The 22,579-nt window shown below is 41.0% G+C and overlaps 3 protein-coding genes across 10 annotated transcripts in view; 1 reads left to right on the forward strand and 2 right to left on the reverse strand.

Moving 5' to 3' along the window:
* kidins220a (kinase D-interacting substrate 220a) overlaps positions 1 to 8,018 on the reverse strand; it is a 41,410-nt gene extending 33,392 nt beyond the window's left edge. For 4 of the 7 annotated variants that reach the window (XM_061063520.1, XM_061063519.1, XM_061063517.1 and 1 more), the window contains exons 1-5: positions 6,265 to 6,395; positions 4,279 to 4,437; positions 2,991 to 3,089; positions 2,185 to 2,283; positions 714 to 812 (exon numbers count right to left, since the gene is read on the reverse strand). In XM_061063520.1, the coding sequence (XP_060919503.1) occupies positions 714 to 812; positions 2,185 to 2,283; positions 2,991 to 3,089; positions 4,279 to 4,410 (429 nt within the window). In that variant the 5' untranslated portion in view covers positions 4,411 to 4,437; positions 6,265 to 6,395. Of the gene's footprint in view, positions 1 to 713; positions 813 to 2,184; positions 2,284 to 2,990; positions 3,090 to 4,278; positions 4,438 to 5,901; positions 5,920 to 6,264; positions 6,396 to 7,939 lie in introns of those variants that run through there. The other 3 variants (XM_061063514.1, XM_061063518.1, XM_061063516.1) reach the window with 3 other exon arrangements.
* Positions 1 to 22,579, forward strand: part of asap2a (ArfGAP with SH3 domain, ankyrin repeat and PH domain 2a) — a 310,370-nt gene that overhangs the window by 187,056 nt on the left and 100,735 nt on the right. The window lies entirely within an intron of this gene.
* mboat2a (membrane bound O-acyltransferase domain containing 2a) overlaps positions 9,221 to 22,579 on the reverse strand; it is a 44,596-nt gene continuing 31,237 nt past the window's right edge. For both annotated transcript variants that reach the window (XM_061062349.1, XM_061062350.1), the window contains 10 exons: positions 19,465 to 19,560; positions 18,317 to 18,372; positions 16,437 to 16,491; positions 15,385 to 15,571; positions 14,456 to 14,648; positions 13,643 to 13,746; positions 13,478 to 13,542; positions 13,133 to 13,265; positions 12,279 to 12,430; positions 9,221 to 11,750 (listed from right to left, as the gene is read on the reverse strand). In XM_061062349.1, the coding sequence (XP_060918332.1) occupies positions 11,570 to 11,750; positions 12,279 to 12,430; positions 13,133 to 13,265; positions 13,478 to 13,542; positions 13,643 to 13,746; positions 14,456 to 14,648; positions 15,385 to 15,571; positions 16,437 to 16,491; positions 18,317 to 18,372; positions 19,465 to 19,560 (1,222 nt within the window). In that variant the 3' untranslated portion in view covers positions 9,221 to 11,569. The remainder of the gene's footprint in view (positions 11,751 to 12,278; positions 12,431 to 13,132; positions 13,266 to 13,477; positions 13,543 to 13,642; positions 13,747 to 14,455; positions 14,649 to 15,384; positions 15,572 to 16,436; positions 16,492 to 18,316; positions 18,373 to 19,464; positions 19,561 to 22,579) is intronic.

Genomic DNA, 22,579 nt, shown 5'->3' on the forward strand with positions numbered 1-22,579 from the left:
ACACTAAGTAATGATCAGTGATGGGTCTGCGGTCACACAAATGCTTTGAGCCTCACCACATTACTGAAACAGCAAATGAGAGTAGAAGAGAGGGTTGTGGCTGTGTTTACAGTGTCCTCTTAACGATATGTTTACTGACATTCAAAACAAGTGATGCCACTGTTTCGACGATCGCTAACCGACGGTCCAACTAGGACTGACGGCCGACGATCTCCTTGGTGTGTCAGGGCCTTTAGGGCGCACTCAGGCCCAGTTTCCCCATGCTGTGCTGAAGCACGATTGTCCCCCTCCCCATTCCCCCGCTGGCCTGCACTCACACTGCTCCAAAGCTAACCGGGCCTGAGCACAGTGACCTCTTGTACATAAAGTCGTAATGCAACACACGCATGGCTTTACATGATCATGACCCGTGCTTAGTTTACAATACAGGCAGCCCTAACTGACTTTGTGTCCTTTTAGTCAGATAACGCTCTCCATAATGGAAGGCTGTCCATGTTTCGTGACCATGCGTGTGCTCCTGCATGAGCAGCTGTACCGTTCCAAAGCACACCTCTTCCAGGGCCAAGGAAGTGTTCCGTGCTTGAGCATGGAATGGATCACTGAAACTTGTCAAACAAACTGGACTTGGAGAGTTAAGTGTGCTTTGGCACTATTATGGATTACCTAGTGTGAGGCCACCCTTAGAAGAAATAAAGTGTGTCCAGTGTCCTTACCTGACCAGTTATGTTGGGGTTCGATCCTTTTTCCAAGAGCAGCTCGGCCACATCAGTACGACCTTTGTAGGCTGCCCACATTAGAGCAGTCCATCCTCCCTGAGTAGGAAACACACACAGAACATGGTGAAGTGAAAGGGAGAGAATATTCCTAAAACATATGTTTTGTAATGGCAACAGAAGAAGGTTAACATGTAGGCAATATACCGTCTGTGTGTGTTATTCAGTATAGTTCTTTTATAGAGCAAGCTGTTCTATCAAGATTTTAAGCTTTACGGAATAAATAAAATCTAAGGAGACTTAGTGTTGGAGAATGTGCTATTTCCAACTGGGGTGACACACTATCCAGTGAGTGAACAGTATCACACAGAGTGGTTTTATTATAATCCCACTGTGATGACTGGCTGTGATCTGTCCTGTGCAGCTTAGACACACCCGCACGGCAGTGAGTCAGCTGATGTCCTGAGTATTTTCCATAAAGTCACAGAGGCTTTAAGGATTTACAATGAACTCGGAATGTCTCGTATTACATGAAAAAGGAGAAAAGAGAATAAAAACTCTGATCTTTGAATGCAAATTATAGAGGTTTAAAACCTTTATATATTATTTACTGATGGTTATTGTTCATTTGGACAATTTCTGTTGCTTGAAATGCTGAAAACACCAAACAGCTTCAGTGAAAAAAACTACAACTTCTCGTCTGCATGTTGCTACTAGTCCGTTCACCACGAATATACAGAAAAGCTGCAACAGCAAGCCTGAAGACGACAACTGTCTGCCTCATACAAGTCCGGATGCCATGGCTGAATCTTATCACTGCACCATGCAGAGAGAACCAGAGCTGAGTAAATGGAATTACTAATAGAGAGGAGTCATTGCACATAAAAGTAATTTCATTTCATGTCCATTTCAAGGCTCATAGATCATCCCGATCAACCAATCGAGTGGGGCCATCTGAGAAATGTACATGTCATTTTCAAGCATATTTAAAGATGTGTCACTGTGTCTTATATTTTGCTGTTGTTTAGCTATCACATCTTTTTCTCATGATCAACATTTTTGAACCACATTTCTGCACCAAGGCTACATTACTTAACCTAAGTCTTGCTCAATGCTTCTCCCTTGTTTTGCACACTTTCTTAAGATAATTCTATGTGTAATATCTAATTCTAGATATTAGAAAATTGGGAATAAAGAGGAAATAAGGAGGAGGATTATAATCAAAAACCTTTGACCTGAGTCCAAGGACTTTCATTTGCAATTCATTGCACACATTTCATCATAGATTTCACCTGGATGGCCTTACCCCACATTTATCTTTTTTTCTTTTCTAATTTTTACGCTGATAAAACCAACTACCTTTTCTGGAGTCTGGACGATATCATTATAATCTTACAGTTACTGTTTGGACTATATGTGACATTTTACAGATAAGTTGTTCATAAGTACATAAAACTCTCTATGTTCTCACCATGTCTCGGTGCTCCAGGTTAGCATTGTTCTCCAGCAGTTCTCTCACCACCTCTACGTGGCCCTCCTTGGCCGCCGAGATCAACGCCGTCCAGCAGTCCTGCACACACAGACAACCTATTACCTTGAGAACTCCCATATCCCTCCGAATGCAGTCGGACTAAAGTCTGTCCGAGCTCTATGTGGGACGCCCCAAGTATGCTCCAAGCACTTTACCTACCAGCTGGTCATACCAGGTGCTCATGGGAACGGGGTGTCGCATGGACAGATAGGAGTGTCAGAGAGTAGAATGTGAACGAAGAGGCTGACCGCAGTTTGTAATGCGTCTCCTTGCTTCTGGGCAAAAGTTTGAGTGTGGCATTGTGTAATAATAGGTTGCATGTACGAGAGATGTTAATGAGAGGTGTAGTGAGTGGGTGTGCGTGTGTCCAAGTGGGAGGGTAAATTGATGCGTGAGTGTATGTGTGTGTGTGCAGGGGGGGGGTTGGATTCTAGAGGCACCAGGGTGTTGGCCGACGACTGGATCCTGTCATTTTGTCAAAGGAGTGAAGGTAAAGTGAAGGTGTGTAATACGTTGTCATTATAGCTCATGATTGCTCATAATAGCTGTGGACTAGGCAATAGTGTGGTGAGTTCAGCAAGTTGGAGCATCATGGCCAGTATTTCAGCGACGTCTTCAATGTAAAGCGGCAAAAACCACCGCACTGCTTTTCGTCCTGTAATGCGCTCTATAGCACCACGTGTCGCTGTGTGTGTTGGTGTACTTCTACTTGGCAGTTAGAGCGGGCTTTGTGTGTGCATGCTTACAACGTCATCCAAGTTAACATTGGCTCCTCTCCTAATGAGCTCTTGTACTATCTCCAGATTGCCCTGCTCTGACGCCACCATCAGGGGAGTCTGTCCGTTCTGAAACATAGAAAAAGAGAATGAGGATGAGAAACTGTGATACAGACTAAAACTCCTCATCAAGCCAATTAACTATAATGTTTTGTTTTTAACACTCTGAGAATTCACTGGGAGAAAAAGGGCAGGCAGTGATACTGTTTGATGAATTGACTGTAACCATATTCAGTAGAACGAAGTGATTATCCATCCCTTTATACATCATGGCCAACACATAAAGAAGCTTTTCTTTTGGTCAGTTTTATTTGAATAGGTCCTATATTGCAAAAGGGGGGCAATTAGAATGTCACTAATGGAAACAGAAAGATCAACGTATTCTTCACAGAACAAACTGAACAAAGATCCTTCCACACTTCTAAATCGGTTATGTGTAGAAATGAAATATAATTAAAATGGCAAAGACAGAAATTATTCACTTGTAAAATATTTACAAAATCTAAACAGAAATAGTCTCAAAAAAGTATCTCAAATTATGAAGAACTTTTGGTGTAAGTCTTTCAGAGGTTGAATTTTTTGTTATTTTCTAATGAAAAGGGACACAAATCAAACCCAGCAGATGTTAATCCTCTTACATGAACGGTGCTAGGGACTATTTTCAGACTTGGATTTGGTTCACTATGGTATTTTTACAGCAGCACTCTTGATGTGTCAACAAAATGAACTAAAGTGCACTTGGTCAAGGAAATGACGGACAAGACCCCTCAGTAGTGTGGCACATTGAAGTGTTGTAGGAAAAACATGGAAGTCAATGGAGGAGATCATACCGTCGGTTTTAGATACACGAATAATACTTTTTAGCAGGACCAGTTTAATTGTTGGTTTTGGTCTTTCCATTATTACCTCTTAAATTGTGAAACAATTATTTAATGTGAAAACTCTACCACTATACCTAACAGCACATTAGAAGTGGTAAGAGTCTTAGGACGCTTTATTTATTTCCATAATTAAATCAAAGCAGGTTTGATTTGCCTGTTCTGTTTTAAATGTGTCTTGTTCTATGACAGAGCAACAAAAAAGGTCTTTAAATGTTGATGTTCAAACAGATCTCAACAAAGCTGATGGAAACACAGCAAGCACAAGCCAAGAGCTTTCAGACATATTGCTTAAATAAGGCTTCAAAACTAATTCTATAATCCTTTTTCCCACAGGACAACTGTTAAATATGTCAAGAGCCCCTCATTACTTCACTTACATCACTCCTGCTATCCACATCTTTGAACTTGTCCAAATGTGCTTTGATGGCCGCCAGGTTCTCCTCCTCCACATAGCTGAACAGACTCTGGACGGCCAGGGAGGTCATCTTCAGGGAGGTGGTGGTGTCCATGGCTGACTGCTGTCCCCCTGTACACCACTGTAAGATGAACAGAAACAGATGAGCATTCACAGAAAGCTGTCTGGTCCATGAAGCTAAATGTAAAACATGACTGAAAGAGAGGCAGAGTCTCTAAGTTGAAGCCGGAAGGAGGGCGTGGTATCTCTTTGAAGTGATGCTGTGGAATAGAGGAGCGCTGTCCAAACCCAACTCACACGCAAAAACTCACCCATGCAAATAATAAAACAGAGGGTGCATCTTATGGCCAGCTATAAATACCAGGATATATAATCAGAAAAGAGGACGTCATACGTTTACAAATGTCCACAAGACTTATTTCATAAACACAAAAGAAGAAACAAAAAACTGGAACAAGGAAACTCTACAGAGATGTAGAATTTCAAAGTTTGGTTAAGTAGGACAATTCACTGCACATGCTCAATACACAACAAAAGCCACCAAGAGAGCGCCCGGGTCAGTTCACTTTACTTCATCCTGTGTACTCGTGCTTAAAACATGAGGGGAAATTTGTCTGCTCGGTTTAATGATGGCAGACGAATCCCAATGCTGCGCTAACAAAGTTCAATAAGTCATCAAATACCACTGAAGACAAACAACAGTGGTTCAACTTCGCTCATTTGATTTAATGACCACTTGGACAATTGGTGCACTGCCATGTCTGCTCCAATTACATGAAGACCAACCTTACTTCTACCCTCCTCCACTGACTGAAATTGGACTTTGTGAAACTTGTGTATCCTAAACAAGGAAAGAGCTGTTTACTAAAGTGCCTGAAAAGTAAAACAGGTGCATGGTGCCGGACTATTTAATTGGATTGCTTTGCGTTGATGGGAAACTAGCAGTAGGATGCGGAAAGGCAATTGAATCAGACAAATCAATTGAGATGCCCGCTTGGAGGAAATTATCTGTAATGAGGCTCCACCATTCTGAAGAGTTATTTTAGACATGGACTCAGTCAGAGCAGATCATTCCTCTTACATAGAGTTATTTTACAAGTAGTATTCACAGATGTTAACCCTGTAATCATACAGCAATGACAGGATCTCGTCAAAAAAACATAATGTCAAATGTCTGAGCCTTCCAAGAAAACCATGACAAAAGAACCCCCCCCCCCCCCCCCTCAAATATGGTTGTTTGAGCTGTAGTAGACACTCAGCCAATCGATAAAAAACTCATTAAAGATTCATCAAAGTTGTGCTCTTCCATCATGGTCAGACTCGCTTCCTGCCAGAGCAGCTCTGAATTAATCAGCTGCATTCATTGCTTCTAAGTTGCCCTGGCAATGGGTTTCACATAAAAGGTTAGCAAACACACAGCTCAATATTTCAACATAATCTGTGAGACAAGCAGCTCATGCTCACGTCACTAAAAGATTAAATGTCACATGGATGTTGGCCTGTCAACACAAAAGGCCCAAAGCAGTCGAATTCAGAGTGAGATCAATGAAAAGTTGCATTTTCTTTTCTTTTCTGAAAGTCTGACCTTGCTTTTTCCAGGTACAAATCACCTGCCAGCAGTTCTCCCTTATCAGGCAGCGTCCCACATTAATGAGAAAAATCCTTTGTTTACAGAGGCAGGGAAAAGAGCCTGTTGACACACCCTCCACAGCTCCCTGTCTCTCAGCACAATGGGTGGACGATAACACAGCAGAAGAGCCAATCAGTACACATTTAACTCTCTCTGGCAATGATCAGATGGGAGCCCACCACACATCCTTTCAACAAAACACCCAATAAAAAAACAGAATAGACGGATCACCAATGGAAACAGTAAAATACATTAAGATTAAAGCTACTAAAAGACATGGCAAAAAATACCATAAAAGTAAACAGAAGAGCCCCTTACCTTGGTGCAGGGTGAAGCTTCTATTTCTTTAGATATTCAACACTAACCTTTATCCCCCTCTCACTCGCACATAGTATTTAGAAGCACTGTCGGGCTCAAGCTCAGCATCCCCCCCTTTACTCCAGACTGAATATTAGATGAGGGGGCTGGCCTACGCCCATCTCTTCCAAACACAATGGACACACACGCGATCACATTTTCATTCATTACATGCTCTGGCTCGGCACCAACTACAGATAAAAAGGAAGAGACAATAAAGATGTTGGCCATATTTATGAATAATGCTATAAAGACCAATTTGGTTGATATTAATGGGACTGTCACAGCTTATTAAGCATGACAATGTGTTTAAATTTCTCACTAATAAAAGGCAAAAATATTCAACAAATGCAGAAACAGCTATATTCAATTATCCAATGGCCATTAATCCATAAAAGTCAATATTTTATTATTTATTATTATTTTTTATTTAGGAATAGGGCTCTTAATTGTGATTGTTTTAATTGTTTTAACCACAGTAGTGTTTGTTCAGTTTAGTCCAAACCTAACTTTAAAGGTATTCAAACTTTGGTCAAATGAAACCAGAAGCTTTGGGGACTTTTTCTTAAATAATTAACTGATTTTTTTTCCCGTCATGTACTAACAGATTGAGCAATCATTTCTGAAATGGTTTACAGTGCTTTAACATACATTTACTAAAATTGGAAGGCATAGATAGTAATAGGACACCAGTAGCAAAGTGGATAGGATAAGTAAGCGTGTGTATTCATTACATTACTGTAAGGCAGAAGAATCACACATTCAGGGAAATGAAAGTCACAAATAATATCTTGTCTGGGTCAATATAGCACGCCCGCATCTACATTCAAGTCAGTGCATGACTAGTGTTTATGTAAAAACACAAATTTGATATCATCATGAAATTCAAAAAGGCTGGTTGTCAGCTGTGTTGTTGTCTGAACACAGAGAGAGAGAGACATGAAGTGAGGAGTGAAGCAACAGTGATAGGATCTCGAAATTTGATCTGTCAGCTTCTTATGGTCTGTCATGTGGTTGTGAATCTGCTGAGGATTCCAGTTCTGTGGAACATACTAGTCTGTTTAGGAGACAGGTTTACACTTATGTGTCTGGGAAACTTTAGAAATGGAACCAGGAAGTGGTACATTTCCATTTAGTCTGTGGTGTTTTACATTTAAAGGAACAGACTCAGCTTCTGCTCTCACAAACACTAATAAACATGTTAAGAATATGTGAAGCAGGTTTCCGGGCTTGCTGCTGCAACTTGAACTAATAAGTCGAAATATCTAAAACAACAGGTATTAGGTGTCCTAAAGTTGTCAAAAAAGTAAACATCTGGATGGCAAAAACACACACACACAGGTACACACTCATATCACATGTCTTATCTCTTTCTCAACTAAGATAAAAAAAAACAAAAAAAAAACGCAATAATAAACGTTGCTGGTCTCTTTGGTCCTTTATTATCGGATTACTAGTCGTTTGTAGCAAGCAGACTGACTTCCTTTGTTTTGCACTATCGCTAAGAAACAACAGCAAAACACCACCAGCTAATGCTAGCTCAGAAAAGCTAGGTAGCGCTCCAACAGGTCCTGACACTTTAAAGTATATCTAAAAGCCATGTGAAAGTATTGCAATGCCAAAGGAACCATCTTACCTAAGCTGTGGGGGGGGGGCTGGGGGGGTGCTATGGCTGCCTGCGTGTTGATAATAGTCCAGTGAATATGGTCAAACACTTCGCTTTTTCACGTCATATCTTACTACAACTTCAGTGTATTCAGAGCAGCGTTAACCTGCTCCGAGGCCAAAGGCTCCTCCTCCTCCTCCTCCTCCTCCTCCTCCTCCTCCTCTTACCACAGCTGCTTCTGCTGGTTATGTGTTTAACATGTGTCAGAGCAGATCAGGACTCAGGACCCCTCCCCAGGATCATATTTGAATAGCCTAGCTAGCATAAGGACCCCTTGTCACAAGTTTCTGCTCAGTTTGTCTTCATTCATGAGTTTTTTTTTAAATGTTTGAAGCCTACTCACTACTATTATTAACATTTCGCTTTAAAGTTTTTATTTCTTTATTATTCCCAATTGTCTAGTCCAGGGGTGGGCAACTGGCGGCCCGGGGGCCACATGCGGCCCCCATCAACCCTAAACGTGGCCCTCAAGTCAATTTTTTACATATCAATTAATTGGAAAACATTATCAATCATGAAAACCAGAAATATGTCCACGATAATATTTGATCACTGGTATATGTTGAGTTCAATTTGAGACATAATCGACTTTAATCGTTTTTTGTATTCTACAATTTGGCCCCCAGGCAGTGAGAATTAAACGGATGTGGCTCTACTTTTTTTGTTGTTGTTGCAGTGATCAGGCTGATGCTTCTACAACATTAGGTTTTATTTTTGATGATAATGTCATTTTTTATTTTTGACTTTTCGCTGTGACCAGATTTGCCCATCCCTGGTCTAGTCGGTGGAGGGTGAGGTTGAAGGACCAACAGGATTGTATGTTTTTGAAATGCATGTTTATGTTCCTTGAAAACATACGAGTTTAGAAAAAAATGTGCATTGTAAAAATCCGCAGCTGGTACTGTAGTTATATCACAGGCTACCCACTAACTTGTCTATTTCACAGCAGACATTTTGGCATGCCACAGCAGGGAAGCAAAGCTGTGATTAACATCACTGCGGGTGACCTACCTTGTTACTTGGATTTAAGACATTATTGAACACATTTCTTTCACTTGGGCTGTTCTTGCTAGTAAGAGTCAATGTTTTTAATGTCTGCCATGAGTTCATTATAGGCCTACTGCAAAAACACAAGTGTTTTTTTTATGACAACAATAATCATGATCAATGGGGGAAAAAAAGATTTAAAACATGTTTGCTAATATTAATTTATTTTCCTGGACAAAGAATAAGACATTTTCAATCACCAGCTTTAGTGTTTAAAAATAATTTCTCTTTATTTAGCCACATAAATCAGAATTTTTAATGTACTGTTATACAAATCTTTCGATAAAGTTCCTTCTGACACAAAAATAACCATTATGTTAAACAGGCGCGCACACACACATGGACACATGCACACACACAAACACCCGCGCAGGCACGCATGCTCACATACACACAAAAACAAGAGGCGCCATCCTTGATTTGGCACTTTGGACATATGGAGCAGCTTGCATTGATCTGCTGGTTTGGGTGGCCATGCATTGCAAGAATCGCTTTGTTGTTGTTTTTAGAATGACATCCCCTTTTCCCTTAAGTGGTCCACACTCGCCTTCACAGGGCCCAGGCTACACACATACTTGACATGAGACCAAGACCACATCGACATGTACAGATCACATGAACACTGGTACACACGCACAGTTATGGCAGGAATATGAAAGTGTTAGAAAAAAGGAAAATGAAAGAGGTCCATACTTCAAAGCTCACCTCTGCTGCTTTGTTTTTATATGACACAAATGCACTAGATCAATGTTACATTACTGACAAGTTTCGAAAAAAATCAACACTAAGTGTTTCTGGTAAGTTGGGCTAGAAATCCCCAGACTATTGGATACTTTAAGAAATGCGTAAAAATTTGTGTTTTTTTTGTTATTGTTTAAACTACATTGTGGTGCCTTTTAGGTTGCCTCATCAGCACCTATGTTACACATTTTCTTAAAAATGTCTCACGAACAGTACCGCTTCCCATGGGTGAATGTTTGAACTGTTGCATGTTGTAGAGAGTAGAATGGAGGATTTGAAAGGCTTAAGGTGAGTCATGGACCGACACCGCATGAGGAACCAGAGTCTCTTAAACCCAACAGTAAATGCAACCTGAAACATCTCTATTCTAACATAAGTGCACACAATATGAAGAAACGACAATATGCCACAACAGTCCGTCTATGTCTTTGAATTTTGTACAAAAATAATAATACGATCATGTCACATACATTAAATTACTGTAAATTTCCCCACGAACACACTCAAATTGCACACACATAATTTGCAGCCTGATAACGGGATGTGCTTTAATGCACTGTGAATTCAATTGGAAACTTCTACATTCAATTGATTTGTAAATTTCATGGCGACAAAACCTTTTAAGAAATAACTAAACTTTTGGTAAATGTGGTTATCTGATTAGATTTCTGTGACATCTGTGGAATTTAAGACGATTAACTAAATGACACAATTGTACATGTTAAAAATCCACGGCTTCCCAAATTCATAAATTCTATTATAAACTTAAATTTATTAAATACAGGTATTTTTGGAGATTTTTCCTTCAGAGGCAAGACAATTGTGTGAAGTATACGAACATATAAAAACACACACACACACACACACACACACACACACACACACACAAAAAGACACCCCTGATCCAAACTGCAGAAATCTTTAAGCAGGAAATGTAAAAATCACAACAGGTTAAATAAGCTCCCTTTGAAACATATGCTTATCTGATGAGTCATGTTTGTGAGGAAAAAAAAAAAGCAGCAGATATGAAAAATATAAAAAAGAAACAGAACTCTTCTAAGTAACACTTGAGCTCCTCTTTTAGACTTTCCACTGCTGGAGACGGACACAATCTGAATTCCAGTCTCGACTCTATTTCAGGCAAAGTCCATTCATCCCGGTAAAAATAAAATACAAAGCATTGAGAATTCAAAAAGTGTTGTCACAAACATCAACTTACAAATAAACACGTACAATGTGAGTTCCACTCCGTAAAGATTTTTTTTTTTTTTTAAAGACATAGAAATCAAACAATGTTTGGAGAATCCTAAGGCCTGTTTGAAATTGGCAGCTGATGATAAAGGTTATGTTTTATTACATGAACACATTTTCTGTTTCCACCTAACAGAGGCTTGTATCCAGACAATGACAAAAACCCTCCACATACTGCACTTTCTGTAACCTGACATAACTATGGTGGGACTGCATTTGGGTACTTGCAGCGTGCCATCCAACTCTCACTTCACCAGGCGGGTACATAGAGGGTTTAAGGCAGCTTGGAAGTCTTCATTTCCACTAATGTAATGTAAATAACCACTACCACTCATTAGTTGAAATCCTGGTCTCTTTATCATGTCAGAAGTGAGATTGCTGTTGTCCTTGCTACGAGAAGTTTTTCACAGAGCAGTGAGTTGTGTTTTCTGTCTGTTAGGATTTTCAGAGCGTCCGATATTTGGTTCTTTTGTCGGCTAAACAGACAAGCAACACTCCAGCCCTCAGTGGTTTCTAGTTGGTCTCAAGTGTTTCTGCCGCTGCTGCCGCTGTCCTGAGTCCTCATGTGGCTTTGTCTTTCTGGTTGCAGTTGTTGTCTGTGCTGTGGTGCTCTATCTGGTTGTCCTGTACACTGTCCTTCTGCAGGCCGTCCTGCTGCTCGTTGGCCTGCCGGCGTCTCGATTTGACAGGCAAGACCAAAACCACCAGGAGACAGAGAAGATGTAAGCAGTAGTACCAGGACCTGCAGAGACCAAAAAATTTGAATTAGACACCGTTTAAAAAAAAAAAATCGTGTTAGAGAAATAAAAAAATAAAAGACGTTTGTGAACATTTGAAGTCAAATTATAGCTGTGGTATTTCTCCATATCCCTGCTACTTCAATGAGTCGGTTTTATGCCCCTGTTAAACAGCCACGTGCTGATGTACCAGCAGCCCTCATCTGAATGACACTGACCATTGTTCGGCCTTTATTTCATGGCAGCGTCCGAGCAATGTTAAGGCCGCTCGTTTTATTTCCACCTCATCAATCCTCACCATGCTGCGCTCATTAAGCTGTCTCGTTAACAGTTACAGCCCCGACAGGAGGGAACTAGGCTAATGAAAAAGTGTCCATTTCTACTCTGGGCCCCGGTACATTCATTCACATAATCAATACAGCGATACTTTTACAATGCAGCCCTTTATGATTACCTTACAGAAAAGAAATGTTCGAATATTCAAACGCATGTTTAACAAATATCAACACTCACATTCAGCCTGATACACATACCTGTAGAATTTAAGTGATGGCCCCACAGCCAATAGGACGAATGGTGCCACTGTGTAGCTGATGGCAATCTGAGTCCATGCCCACGTGATGACATCATAGATCTTTCTGTACGAGTCACATACCAGGAAGTATGGTCTGATGTTGTGCCTTATCTAAAAAAAAAAAAAAGAGAAGAGGAGACATCACATGAGTAGCTTTCAAGTAAATGAATCTTTGTGCTGTACGGTGAACCAGACTTGAACTCAACCAAACGACCCAGTTCTTTAAATCTCTCATGGCAGCAGGCATTAACACTCTCTGCTCTGCTCATTTTTGTCTTTTTCCATATAATAACTCTTACGAGAAATCTATCTCTGAACATGTCCGTGTGGCAGTGGACTGCAGTGATAAGTGGGTCAGCGCTCTCCTCATCCTTCTTTAGATAAAGAAGAGAAAGAAAAGTCCCTACACTGCTGCCCTGGCATCATTTCAGTTACTTCAGCCTTTCTATTCCACTGTCTCTACAGAAATATTCTTATCGCACAAGACTAAAGTGAAGAGGTTTACAGAGATTAGTGGTGCTGGCCTAACATTTTAACGTGATGTTTAAATGGTATCATTATCCCCTCACTCTCCAAAAAGGACTTTTGTTGTGGAATTGTGGGTTTGCTAAGTAGCAGTGAAACATGTAAAGAGCTCTTAGACACTTGAAACAAATCAATCTGATTTCCAGACAACATTTCTATTCCGTCTCATTATGATGACTGAAACGCTGCATACAGTGATACATCACTCAAGGATTATGATTTGTATCTGTGTGACCGTAGCTGAAAAAAGAAACACTCATTATGGACAGAGAAGGTGTCAGTACTCACTGCTCGTGCAGCCATCGTCATGACAATGCCAGTGAGGAAGGTCAGATAGTAGCCGGGGTACACCCCGTGCCACATGGCTGACAGCAGGAAAGTGGCAGCTGTGGGGTTGATGGCAGAGCGCTCGTAGCAAACCCTGGCGAGAAAAAAACCAATACTGTGTGATTGAGTGTACTCTTAGACAAAGCTTGTACATTTGCGAACAATCACAAACGATTTATTTTTTTATCGTGAAACCAAATGTAGTTTTTGTGAAGTGTGATTTAAACCTGAATGCAAAACTTCTTATTTGCAATTGCATGCAACATTTCAGCAGCCCACACAGCACTACAACCTGAATGCATTTACCTTTTGAGCCAAAGGGCTGTCTGGATATTCCAGTTGTCAAGGAAACTCTTGAAACTGGTGGCAAACTGAAGAAGAAGAAAAAAGAAGACCCATATATATACACATGTTTTAATGAAAAAAAGGCCTTTATCTGGATACAACAGGCTTCATAAGAAAGAGCCTTACCTCAATATCCAGAATTCTGAGATTTGATATCAGGTCCCACCGTGGGGAGCCATCTTTGTTGTAACCATTGAAGCCGAATCCTGCGGCGTTATTGATAGCATCAGCTGCAGGAGAAAGGAGCAAATCTTTCTGAATACAAGAGCAGCAACACTAACAGATGACAGCAGCTCCACTGTCTTAGAATACATTACTTTGTGCAGCAATGACAGAAACAGATGGAGATAGAGCATCACATGAATTTGTCATCGGTAACAATGCAGAGATGCAGTTTCCAAATGAGCACTAGATGGCACTATTACATCAGAAAAAAAATGTTAATAAACAAGAGTGAGGGCTTTTTGTCAACATATTGGAAAGTTGTTGGTTTTTTTTTTTAATCAAATAATTCAAACGCAGAACAGCTCACTGAGTGTAAACCTCTCAGATTAGAAGACACTGGATTCTAACAAAGTAATAACACATGCACAAAAAAAAATACACAATTGTTTTAGTCCTCCAAGTCTCAAGACTCCTCTAGGAAGAAAAGGAGGGTTTCCAGTTTAAGTTCCTTATCATAAGGAGGGGAACATAGACACACAGAAGCAATTTCTTGTAACTTTCAAGGGTAACGCAATGTCAGACTTTTGATATCTTTTCTTCACATTTGACCAAAAACTGTGTTTCTGAACAGAAAAATAGTCTCCTACCAGAGATTAGCTTGAACTGTTTTCTGCACTCTACACACATTCATTCTGAAACTGGTGTTTTTCAAGCGTCTGTTGTTTTTGATTTGCCAGCATTTGAAAGAAATAAGAAATTGGAAGTCTAACCCACCAAGAGTCCAGACAAAGTAGTACTTGGGCCTCAGAGCAAGCATGGCCAGGTAAAGGTAGATAACCTGTAGGTAGAACGGCGTGGTGCTGACAAACTCGTCATCGATGGCGTGCTCCACGGGGAGCAGCTGGCACAGCGACAGATAGATGCCCAGAGAGATGGCACATGTGCACAGCTTGGAGATGACGTCATTCTGGTGGAGGGAGAGAGAAAAAAAAAACAATGTGATACAAAGAAATAGTCCAGTTATATGATATATCATCAAGAACTAAAACTAGCACTTAACTGTTTAATATGCCTTGAGGTTAACTTGAGGTTGACTCAATATATTATTTTCTCCTCTGATCAAAACATACTTCAAATGATTAATCCATATTACAGTAAAAAAAAACACACAAGTAACCTTGAAGTGAAGACATTTGAGTCATTAAATGGTCCATAATGTGTCAGTCATTGCTTCTCTAAAGGTAATGAAACGCATTGTAGGTACCCTGCATCTCTTTTAAACAGGTCTATAACCTATTTTTTTAAAGATATTTTGGGCCTTTATTGGACAGGAGAGCTGAAGAGCGGCAGGAATCGTTGGGAGGAGAGAGTGGGGGATGACATGCAGCAAAGGGTCGAGGTCGTATTTGAACCCACTGCCCCTGCGATCAAAGGACTATAGCCTCTGTACAAGTCACCACTAGGCTATCCAGTGTTCACAAACAGCTCTACATTTCAAACCCAAATATGTATTCACAGGAGAATTCCATTGATTCCCTTTGTGATATAATAACCGTTTATTTAGTCACTTCTTATGACAGCTTAAAGCATTTTCATTTTTTTCCTGTCCACTGTAGCTCATAATGCAGATCTATTCCACCATAAAACCCGCAGACTTGATATTACACGTGCACTTTTATTGAGTAATGAAAGCTGTGCTCTACCTTGGGAGAGGGTTCACTCTGCTTGTACTTCCCGTTCTCTTTGCCGTTGGCATTCTCCTGGTGGCGTGGCTGGTAGCCCGTGCCTTCGATGAAGGCCATGTAGTCGTTGTATGAGCAGGTGGGGCCTGCCAGGATGCCCATGAAGTTACAGTTGTAGCTCAGGTACTCCAGCAGGCTTGGCATCCGCCTTGCAGGGTCACAGAGAAGTGACACAAGCAGAAATGAAAGGACAAAATTGGAAATTAGAGGGTGTTTTTATGTAGCGCAGTAGTAACCAATCTTTTTTTTTAGAAGACAGCACAATAGGATATGAGACAGAATACCATATGGGATGGATGGCTTCCTGACTTCTGGTATACTTCAAACTTTATGAATGAACGAATGGTTCTTTTAATTTTTCATGTCTGGCCTCAAATGGCCCATCCTTTATGGGTTATTCAGACACATTTAAAGAAAACATTTCCTAATGCCATCACACTGACACAAAATGAAACAAATACAAAAATTATACAAAGATAAAGTTAACAATTGAACACCAAATCACTAACTCAATAAATACCTCATACAAAAAAAAAAATAATAATTCAAATTGTCTTGTAGTTACAATTTTGTAAAGATGCCTTTCATTCTGCTTTGTCTTCCATCAGCTATTCACATATTAAATCCATATTAAATCATAGTAGCAATTTATCTCCACAGGGAAAGTCCCTGCACCTAATCTGCACCATCATCACCAATAGTAACTGTCAGGGAATGAAATCTGCAATTGCATTGCAGGATAAATGGCAGAAGGGCATTCCTGTAATACAGGTCACACTGCAGCAGGGTGAATGAGTGGTATCCTGGATACCGAGTGCCTAAAAACTGCTTGACAACGCCAAAAGAGAGAGCTGAACAATTGGGCGGTGTGGTGATTTCCTCTGCAGATAGCAACGACGCCTTTGTTAGAATGATAGACAATCACTTCTTTCAGACCATTTCCGGCTTTTCATTCGACCTGATTAATTGCACCCATCTTCTGAAGCAGTAAAAAACATACCTGGGTCACATACCTGATAGCGAGGTAATTCTGGCTGGGAGTCAGCTGCACATCTCGCTTGGTCAAACCTACAGATGAACCCAAACAGACACGTGTCACATCCATTAAAAAGGTCATGTAATCCACACACATGAACAACTGGAAAGGAAGTTATGAAAGCCGCACGTTTTTCAGCTGAGTTAGCAGGAGGCGACTTTGGACCACTTCCCTTACTGGAAAAAAATTCTAAGGACACAAATGACACCCGGGCCAGACGGCCTGATAGAGTTAACCATCATTATAAAGAAGGTCACTAAAGGTCGGCCCTTATCTGTTTTTCTTTGTTGCACGGAGACCTCAGCTCAAGATAAATAAAAGTAATTGTAGTGCATTACAACACATGAAACACATCTGCTCATTTAAGACACTCCATATGACACGAGTTTAGTTAGAAAGCCTACAGGCTGGACGGTATCTGCAGGGCCAGCGGGGGAGAACAGCACTGTGGGTATGAGCATGTCTGAGTGTGTGTGTGTGTGGGACTCCCACTGTGTCTCGCACTGGGAATTCACAGACTGGGACACCAATATGAATCTGTTGCAGAATTAATACAAGAGTGTTCAAAGACGTAACGACAGAGAAGCTTCGTTACAGCGCCGTTGCAAGATCTGAAAAGGGCTACAGACAGAGAATAAAAACACTCACTGAGCCTGTAACAACACTTAAAGCTGGATAATACCAGAAGTCCCTTTGAAGTATTTAACTGTACAAAGAGTTCGCTAAATACTCCGCAGTGTGTGTCTGTATGTGTCTGTGTGTGCAAAAACAGCAGGTAGTTGTCAGGGTGTGACGGTTCTCTTGGGTTGGGGGATTACGGTCTTAGTTTCTCATTAGACTAACAGTTGGGAAGAGAATCAGTGACATGAACAGAATTTAAAGCTCTTCACTTTTGCATGCACACACTCCAGCACACGAGCCGCGACTACGTCACCGATTGTGTTCAGTTTAGAAAATCCCATAGTGACTTAAGACTCCCAAGACGGAGAAAGATAAAACATCATAATCGTCTCAATCTGTAAGCTTCTCTGATTCGCCATCACTCTTGTTTATTTTGTGTCAGGTCTCCATCTTCACTTTTTTTTTTGTTGGCTTGTTAACGTTTGGTTTGTTTTCAGTGATGGCAGAACATCCTCCGTTTAAAGATTTAACTTTACTATGTAATGTTTGACAGTGTTCAGTTGTGTTTTAAGTCAGCCATTAAACTGTTACTGAGAGAGAGAGAGAGAGAGAGAGAGAGAGAGAGAGAGAGAGAGAGAGAGAGAGAGAGAGAGAGAGCGCTCCATTACATAACCGTGTGCAGGCTCTCTTTCTGGTTCACTAGTCCATTGGCAGAACTGACTACTGGGCCTCGGAAAAGCTGCCATGTGATCTGTTTTTAAACTCCAAAGAGAACTGAACCATTTCCACTTCTGTCACATCTGCCACCTCTTTTCTCTCAGAGAGGATGGACACACACACACACACTAACACACACACTAACACTAACACACACACTCACTAACACACACACTAACACACACACACACACACACACACACACACACACACACACACACACACACACACACACACACACACACACACACACACACACACACACACACACACACACACACACACACACACACACACACACACACACACACACACACACACACACACACACACACACACACACACACACACACACACACACACACACACACACACACACACACACACACACACACACACACACACACACACACACACACACACACACACACACACACACACACACACACACACACACACACACACACACACAGACACTGAAAACACAAATGCTTGAGAGACAATTGGTCCTCTTCTTACCGTCGTGTATTTCAAATGCCAAGCTTGTAATCTTCTGTGTTATAACCATCATGGGCCTGAAACAGAGCAATCAGGCAGAAATAGAAATGTCAATTCATATTGTGAAGTTGAAAAAAAAACAAAAAAAAAAAACAGGCAGCACGGTACCACCAGCTCATCATTTTCTTTGTTTTTCTCACAACATTACCTCCTTTTTGAAAGCTCAGTTCTTTAAGTTGAGTAGATGTTATCATTTTAAGACTACTAGCCAAAATGGAAGAAATGTTTTGGCTTCATTATTCAACTAGTGGCCGTTTCATGGAGCTGTGATAGAAACAGTATCAAGCTGTCGTATTATTTTCACAATGGGATATTTCCTGGGGAATAACTGCAGACATTTTTTCTCACTTCCTGTACCTATTATTTCTGTTCTCTATTTTGTCCAGGCCAATTCTGGTCACATGCTACTCACAGAGCCCTCTGAACATTCTCTACTGAAGAACACTAAAACTGCTATCTTTTGATTTAACAACCATCTAATAAACAACATTTCATTGATGTCTACATCAGACAGTCAATTTTCCAAAATAGTTTACTACATGCAATCTGCTGGTGGTGTAGGGTTAAGCTACAGAATCAAGCAATCTTCCAGAGATTTTGTCTTTTAATAAAAAAAAAGTATTAAGAAAATGAAGGTATTTCTGGTCTATTGCAACCGAGCACATTTGGCTACAAGGGGCCTGCTTTACATCGATTTCACATTTTCAAGGAGAACAGAGGAGACAGCAAATGAGGTGGTTGAAGTAGGGAAATATTTGCCCTCTCAGAGGCAGTATGGGTTTGCATTGGGTTGCTAAGCAACAAGCCACCCCCACTCACCCTGCTGGGAGTGCAGGCTGTCTGCTTAAATTGTCAGACAGTCTGGTGGAGTGGGAACCAACCAGGAGGAACTACAGGCGCTATCGACATCCTCTTGCAGACACAGTGCTGTGAGCACTCTTCTGTCGGTTTAGCTCAGACTGGTTGAGACATTTCAAATATACCTCTGATTCTTACTAGTTGCTTCTCTTTTAAAAGCCTTTTTTCCCCACAAATAAGCTGTCAAAATTAATACCAGTGGATGTCCAAAAAATAAGAATAAAGAGCTCTTTGGTTTATGAGTAGCTTACCCTGTGAAATCTGCAGAGTACATGCCATAGTCAAACACATAGACTCGTGTGATCTGACACGAAATCAGGTAGCCAAGTGTCACGATGAAGCAGTACCTGAAAGGAGAAAGGAAGAGAAATTATAGTAGTTTGCATGGATATATGTGAACGTATGTAAAAACGCGGATATGAAAGGCTACATACAACAACGAGATCTTTTAGCATAATGTTTGCTGTAACATCTGTTGTGATTTAATCAACACACGGATATGGATTTATGCAGAAACTGTGAATATTTATCCTCGGAGTCCAGGCCATGAAGAATAAATCTGAGTCCATCTCATAGTTCTCCTATCTGTGGCAGAACAAAGGCTTTGTGGATGTACAGTACAAAAGACAGAAACCGCTGCAGCAGGAAAAATTAGAGGGGGTTAAAACTTGGACAAAAGAGCCGAGGAGACTCCAGCAGCAAGTCAGTGTCAGTGGTCAGAGACAGAAGACAAGGCAACCTTTCAACAGAAGACCAAAGACAAAAAGCATCACTTAGGCCTGCTGTACAAAGCTGTCGCAGAGTCAGCCCAGGTCAGAGCTAGCTTTCTGCTAGTATGCCGCTGCTGCTGCCAACAACAACAAGAGGATTGTGCTGCTCTGAGAAGGAATACAACACACAGGCCAGAGCGAGGCTGCACTACTGATGAGACACAACAGGGCCTCTTGATTCAGAGAGCTTACTGTATGTGTGCGTGCAGTCCAGGACTCAGCCAAGACGGTCCTCTGATCGCTACTGCCGAGCATTTGTAACGCAGAATAAAAAGCTCTCACGCTGAAGCCATGGGATTTATTTCCAACCCCGTAAAAAGATCTTTTACTCTAAAAACTCACATCCTCCTTTTTTTAATCACATTACACCCAGCAGAGGCAGAGTAGGCACTGTGTGAAGAGGAGGTAATTATAATACAATTCTGTTATGTGCTTAGTGAGTTGTGCGTTTGTATCCAACCCACACTTGTCATGTTTTGCAGAGCACACAATATTTTTTCTTGGGAGGCTACACAGCGCTTTACAAAAGGCCCCCATATTCCCAGAACAGCCCTAAAGCAACAGGGCTCATCAAAATGTGCAGCTTAATATTTGACAGAGAGAGAGAGAGACAGACAGGATATGTGGGAAGAGCGGGGCAGGCATGACAAGCTAAAAAAAAAAAGCTATTTGCCCTGGTATTTATCTCACATTGTCCACTATCACTGTCTCGAATGTTTTTAGATTTGAGATATGAAAGTTTTAAGGAGCAGCTGAATAGGCTTTGTCCATCACTGAACATGAACCATGACCTTAGTGACCTTGATGGCAAAAAAAGATGTATATTGTCTGTATCCTCAAGAACCCAAGAGGCATCTTTAGACCCCTTTCCTACCAATTTTTCTTTACCTGGTAGTCCCAAATATCTGTTGCATTTATGTGATTTAATTAAACAGAAAAAAAGACCTTAAACATGCCAGTTTTTAAATGTTCAATCACTGTTAGCTAGTCCCATAATGGGACTGAAATTAAAGCTGTTGTCATGTATGCACTTCAGAAAGTCTCTAGAATATTTCAGGACCGGCTGCCCTTGAAATTTTCCAAAGTGTTGATTTCATATTCATCCCTCAAATTTGCAATTTTTCAACTACTACTTGCTGCTTACAGTTACTACTTGCAACTACTACTCCCCTGTAATGTCTTCAATGTGAATGTCACAGAGGCATGACGGTTGGACAAAGTCGCCCCGCGCTTGTGCCGCCGTTGAAAGTAGTAACGGAGGCATAACAGTGGCGAGCCGGGGTCACCGTAACGCGGCATTTTACTGAAACAAGTGATTTCCAGTTGCATAACAATACAGCAAAGAAAAAATTCACACAGCTTTGAAAATTTGCTTTGCATTAAACCAAACTCGTCTGGCAGATGTCTCCTTAGCTTGAGCACACAGAATAAATATATTCAAAAAGGTAAGCAAACAAACGTTTCAGCTTAAAGTTTTCTGTTGACTCTTTTTCCATTTACAATCCTCAGCAGCATCCCCATTCCACCAGGATCAGCCTTCTCTACAGGCGGCGACCAGCTGCAGTCATCAGTGAGCATACGAGCTAAAAGTGCTGCCGCAGCTATATTTGCAATGTGGCCAACAGGGATCCTGTCTTTATCCTCATCTGATTTGTGTTTGTGGGATTCGCAGCTCAGAGGGGGTTGTTATATTTCCACTCGCAGCATCAGACGGAGCCCAGGACTAAAAGCAGGCCGGTCTCCCACTGAGGGACAGAAGTAGACAGGTTGAGGTGTAAACAAGGAGCCACACAGGAGCTGCAGGTACGCATATAAACACTGGACACAGTGTGATGAAAATGAAAAAAATAAAATAAAATAAAACTGGCTATAAATAAATCCCAAAGCTCCAGGACCTCTCTCAAAAGGTTGTGTACACATAGTAAACACCTAGAGGCAGACTTCATGCTTGCTCAGATGCATACACAGATGCAGAGGAAATTTCCATCTGTTCAGCATGCAACTGTGAGGAAATATGCACACTCACAGTGACGCTATCGCACCCAAACGAATATGATTTCTAATTGCATTGCATGCTTTACAGATAAAGTAAAATATCTCAATTTTATGTATTTGAAGATATATGTTGGTATATTATTAAATGAGAAGCTAGTCTAACATGGAAGTGCTCATTTTTAATGCCCTTGTGCTAAAAAAAAAAAAAAAAGTGTCTGCCCCTGACTTTGTGTTCTTTGGCTGCTGGGTAAACATCTAGAAGGAGAAGTCTCATCAGTCAGCAGTTTCAAACTTGTCCACTTAGCAGACCCTCATTGCTTCAGGTGAGAAATAGCATATGTAAACACGATAAGAAACAGTTGCTCTAACTGCTAAAAATAAAAAAAAAGGCAAGTATGTCCTTGAAGAACCTGGAGACTAAAGAACAACTTGAGAACACATTGTTCAGCTCAAGCTCAACACCCTGTCCATTCTGATTTCTCGTGCAATCAAAGACGGTTCACCTTGGCAGGCCCCCACACCTGAACTTTCAACGAGGTAACGCGAGAGGGAAAGTGAGAGGTCCAGAGCTGCACGAGAGTGAATAGTCTGAAATGTGACG

This window comes from Labrus mixtus, chromosome 18 (genome assembly GCF_963584025.1).
Source record: "Labrus mixtus chromosome 18, fLabMix1.1, whole genome shotgun sequence".
NCBI lineage: Eukaryota > Metazoa > Chordata > Actinopteri > Labriformes > Labridae > Labrus > Labrus mixtus.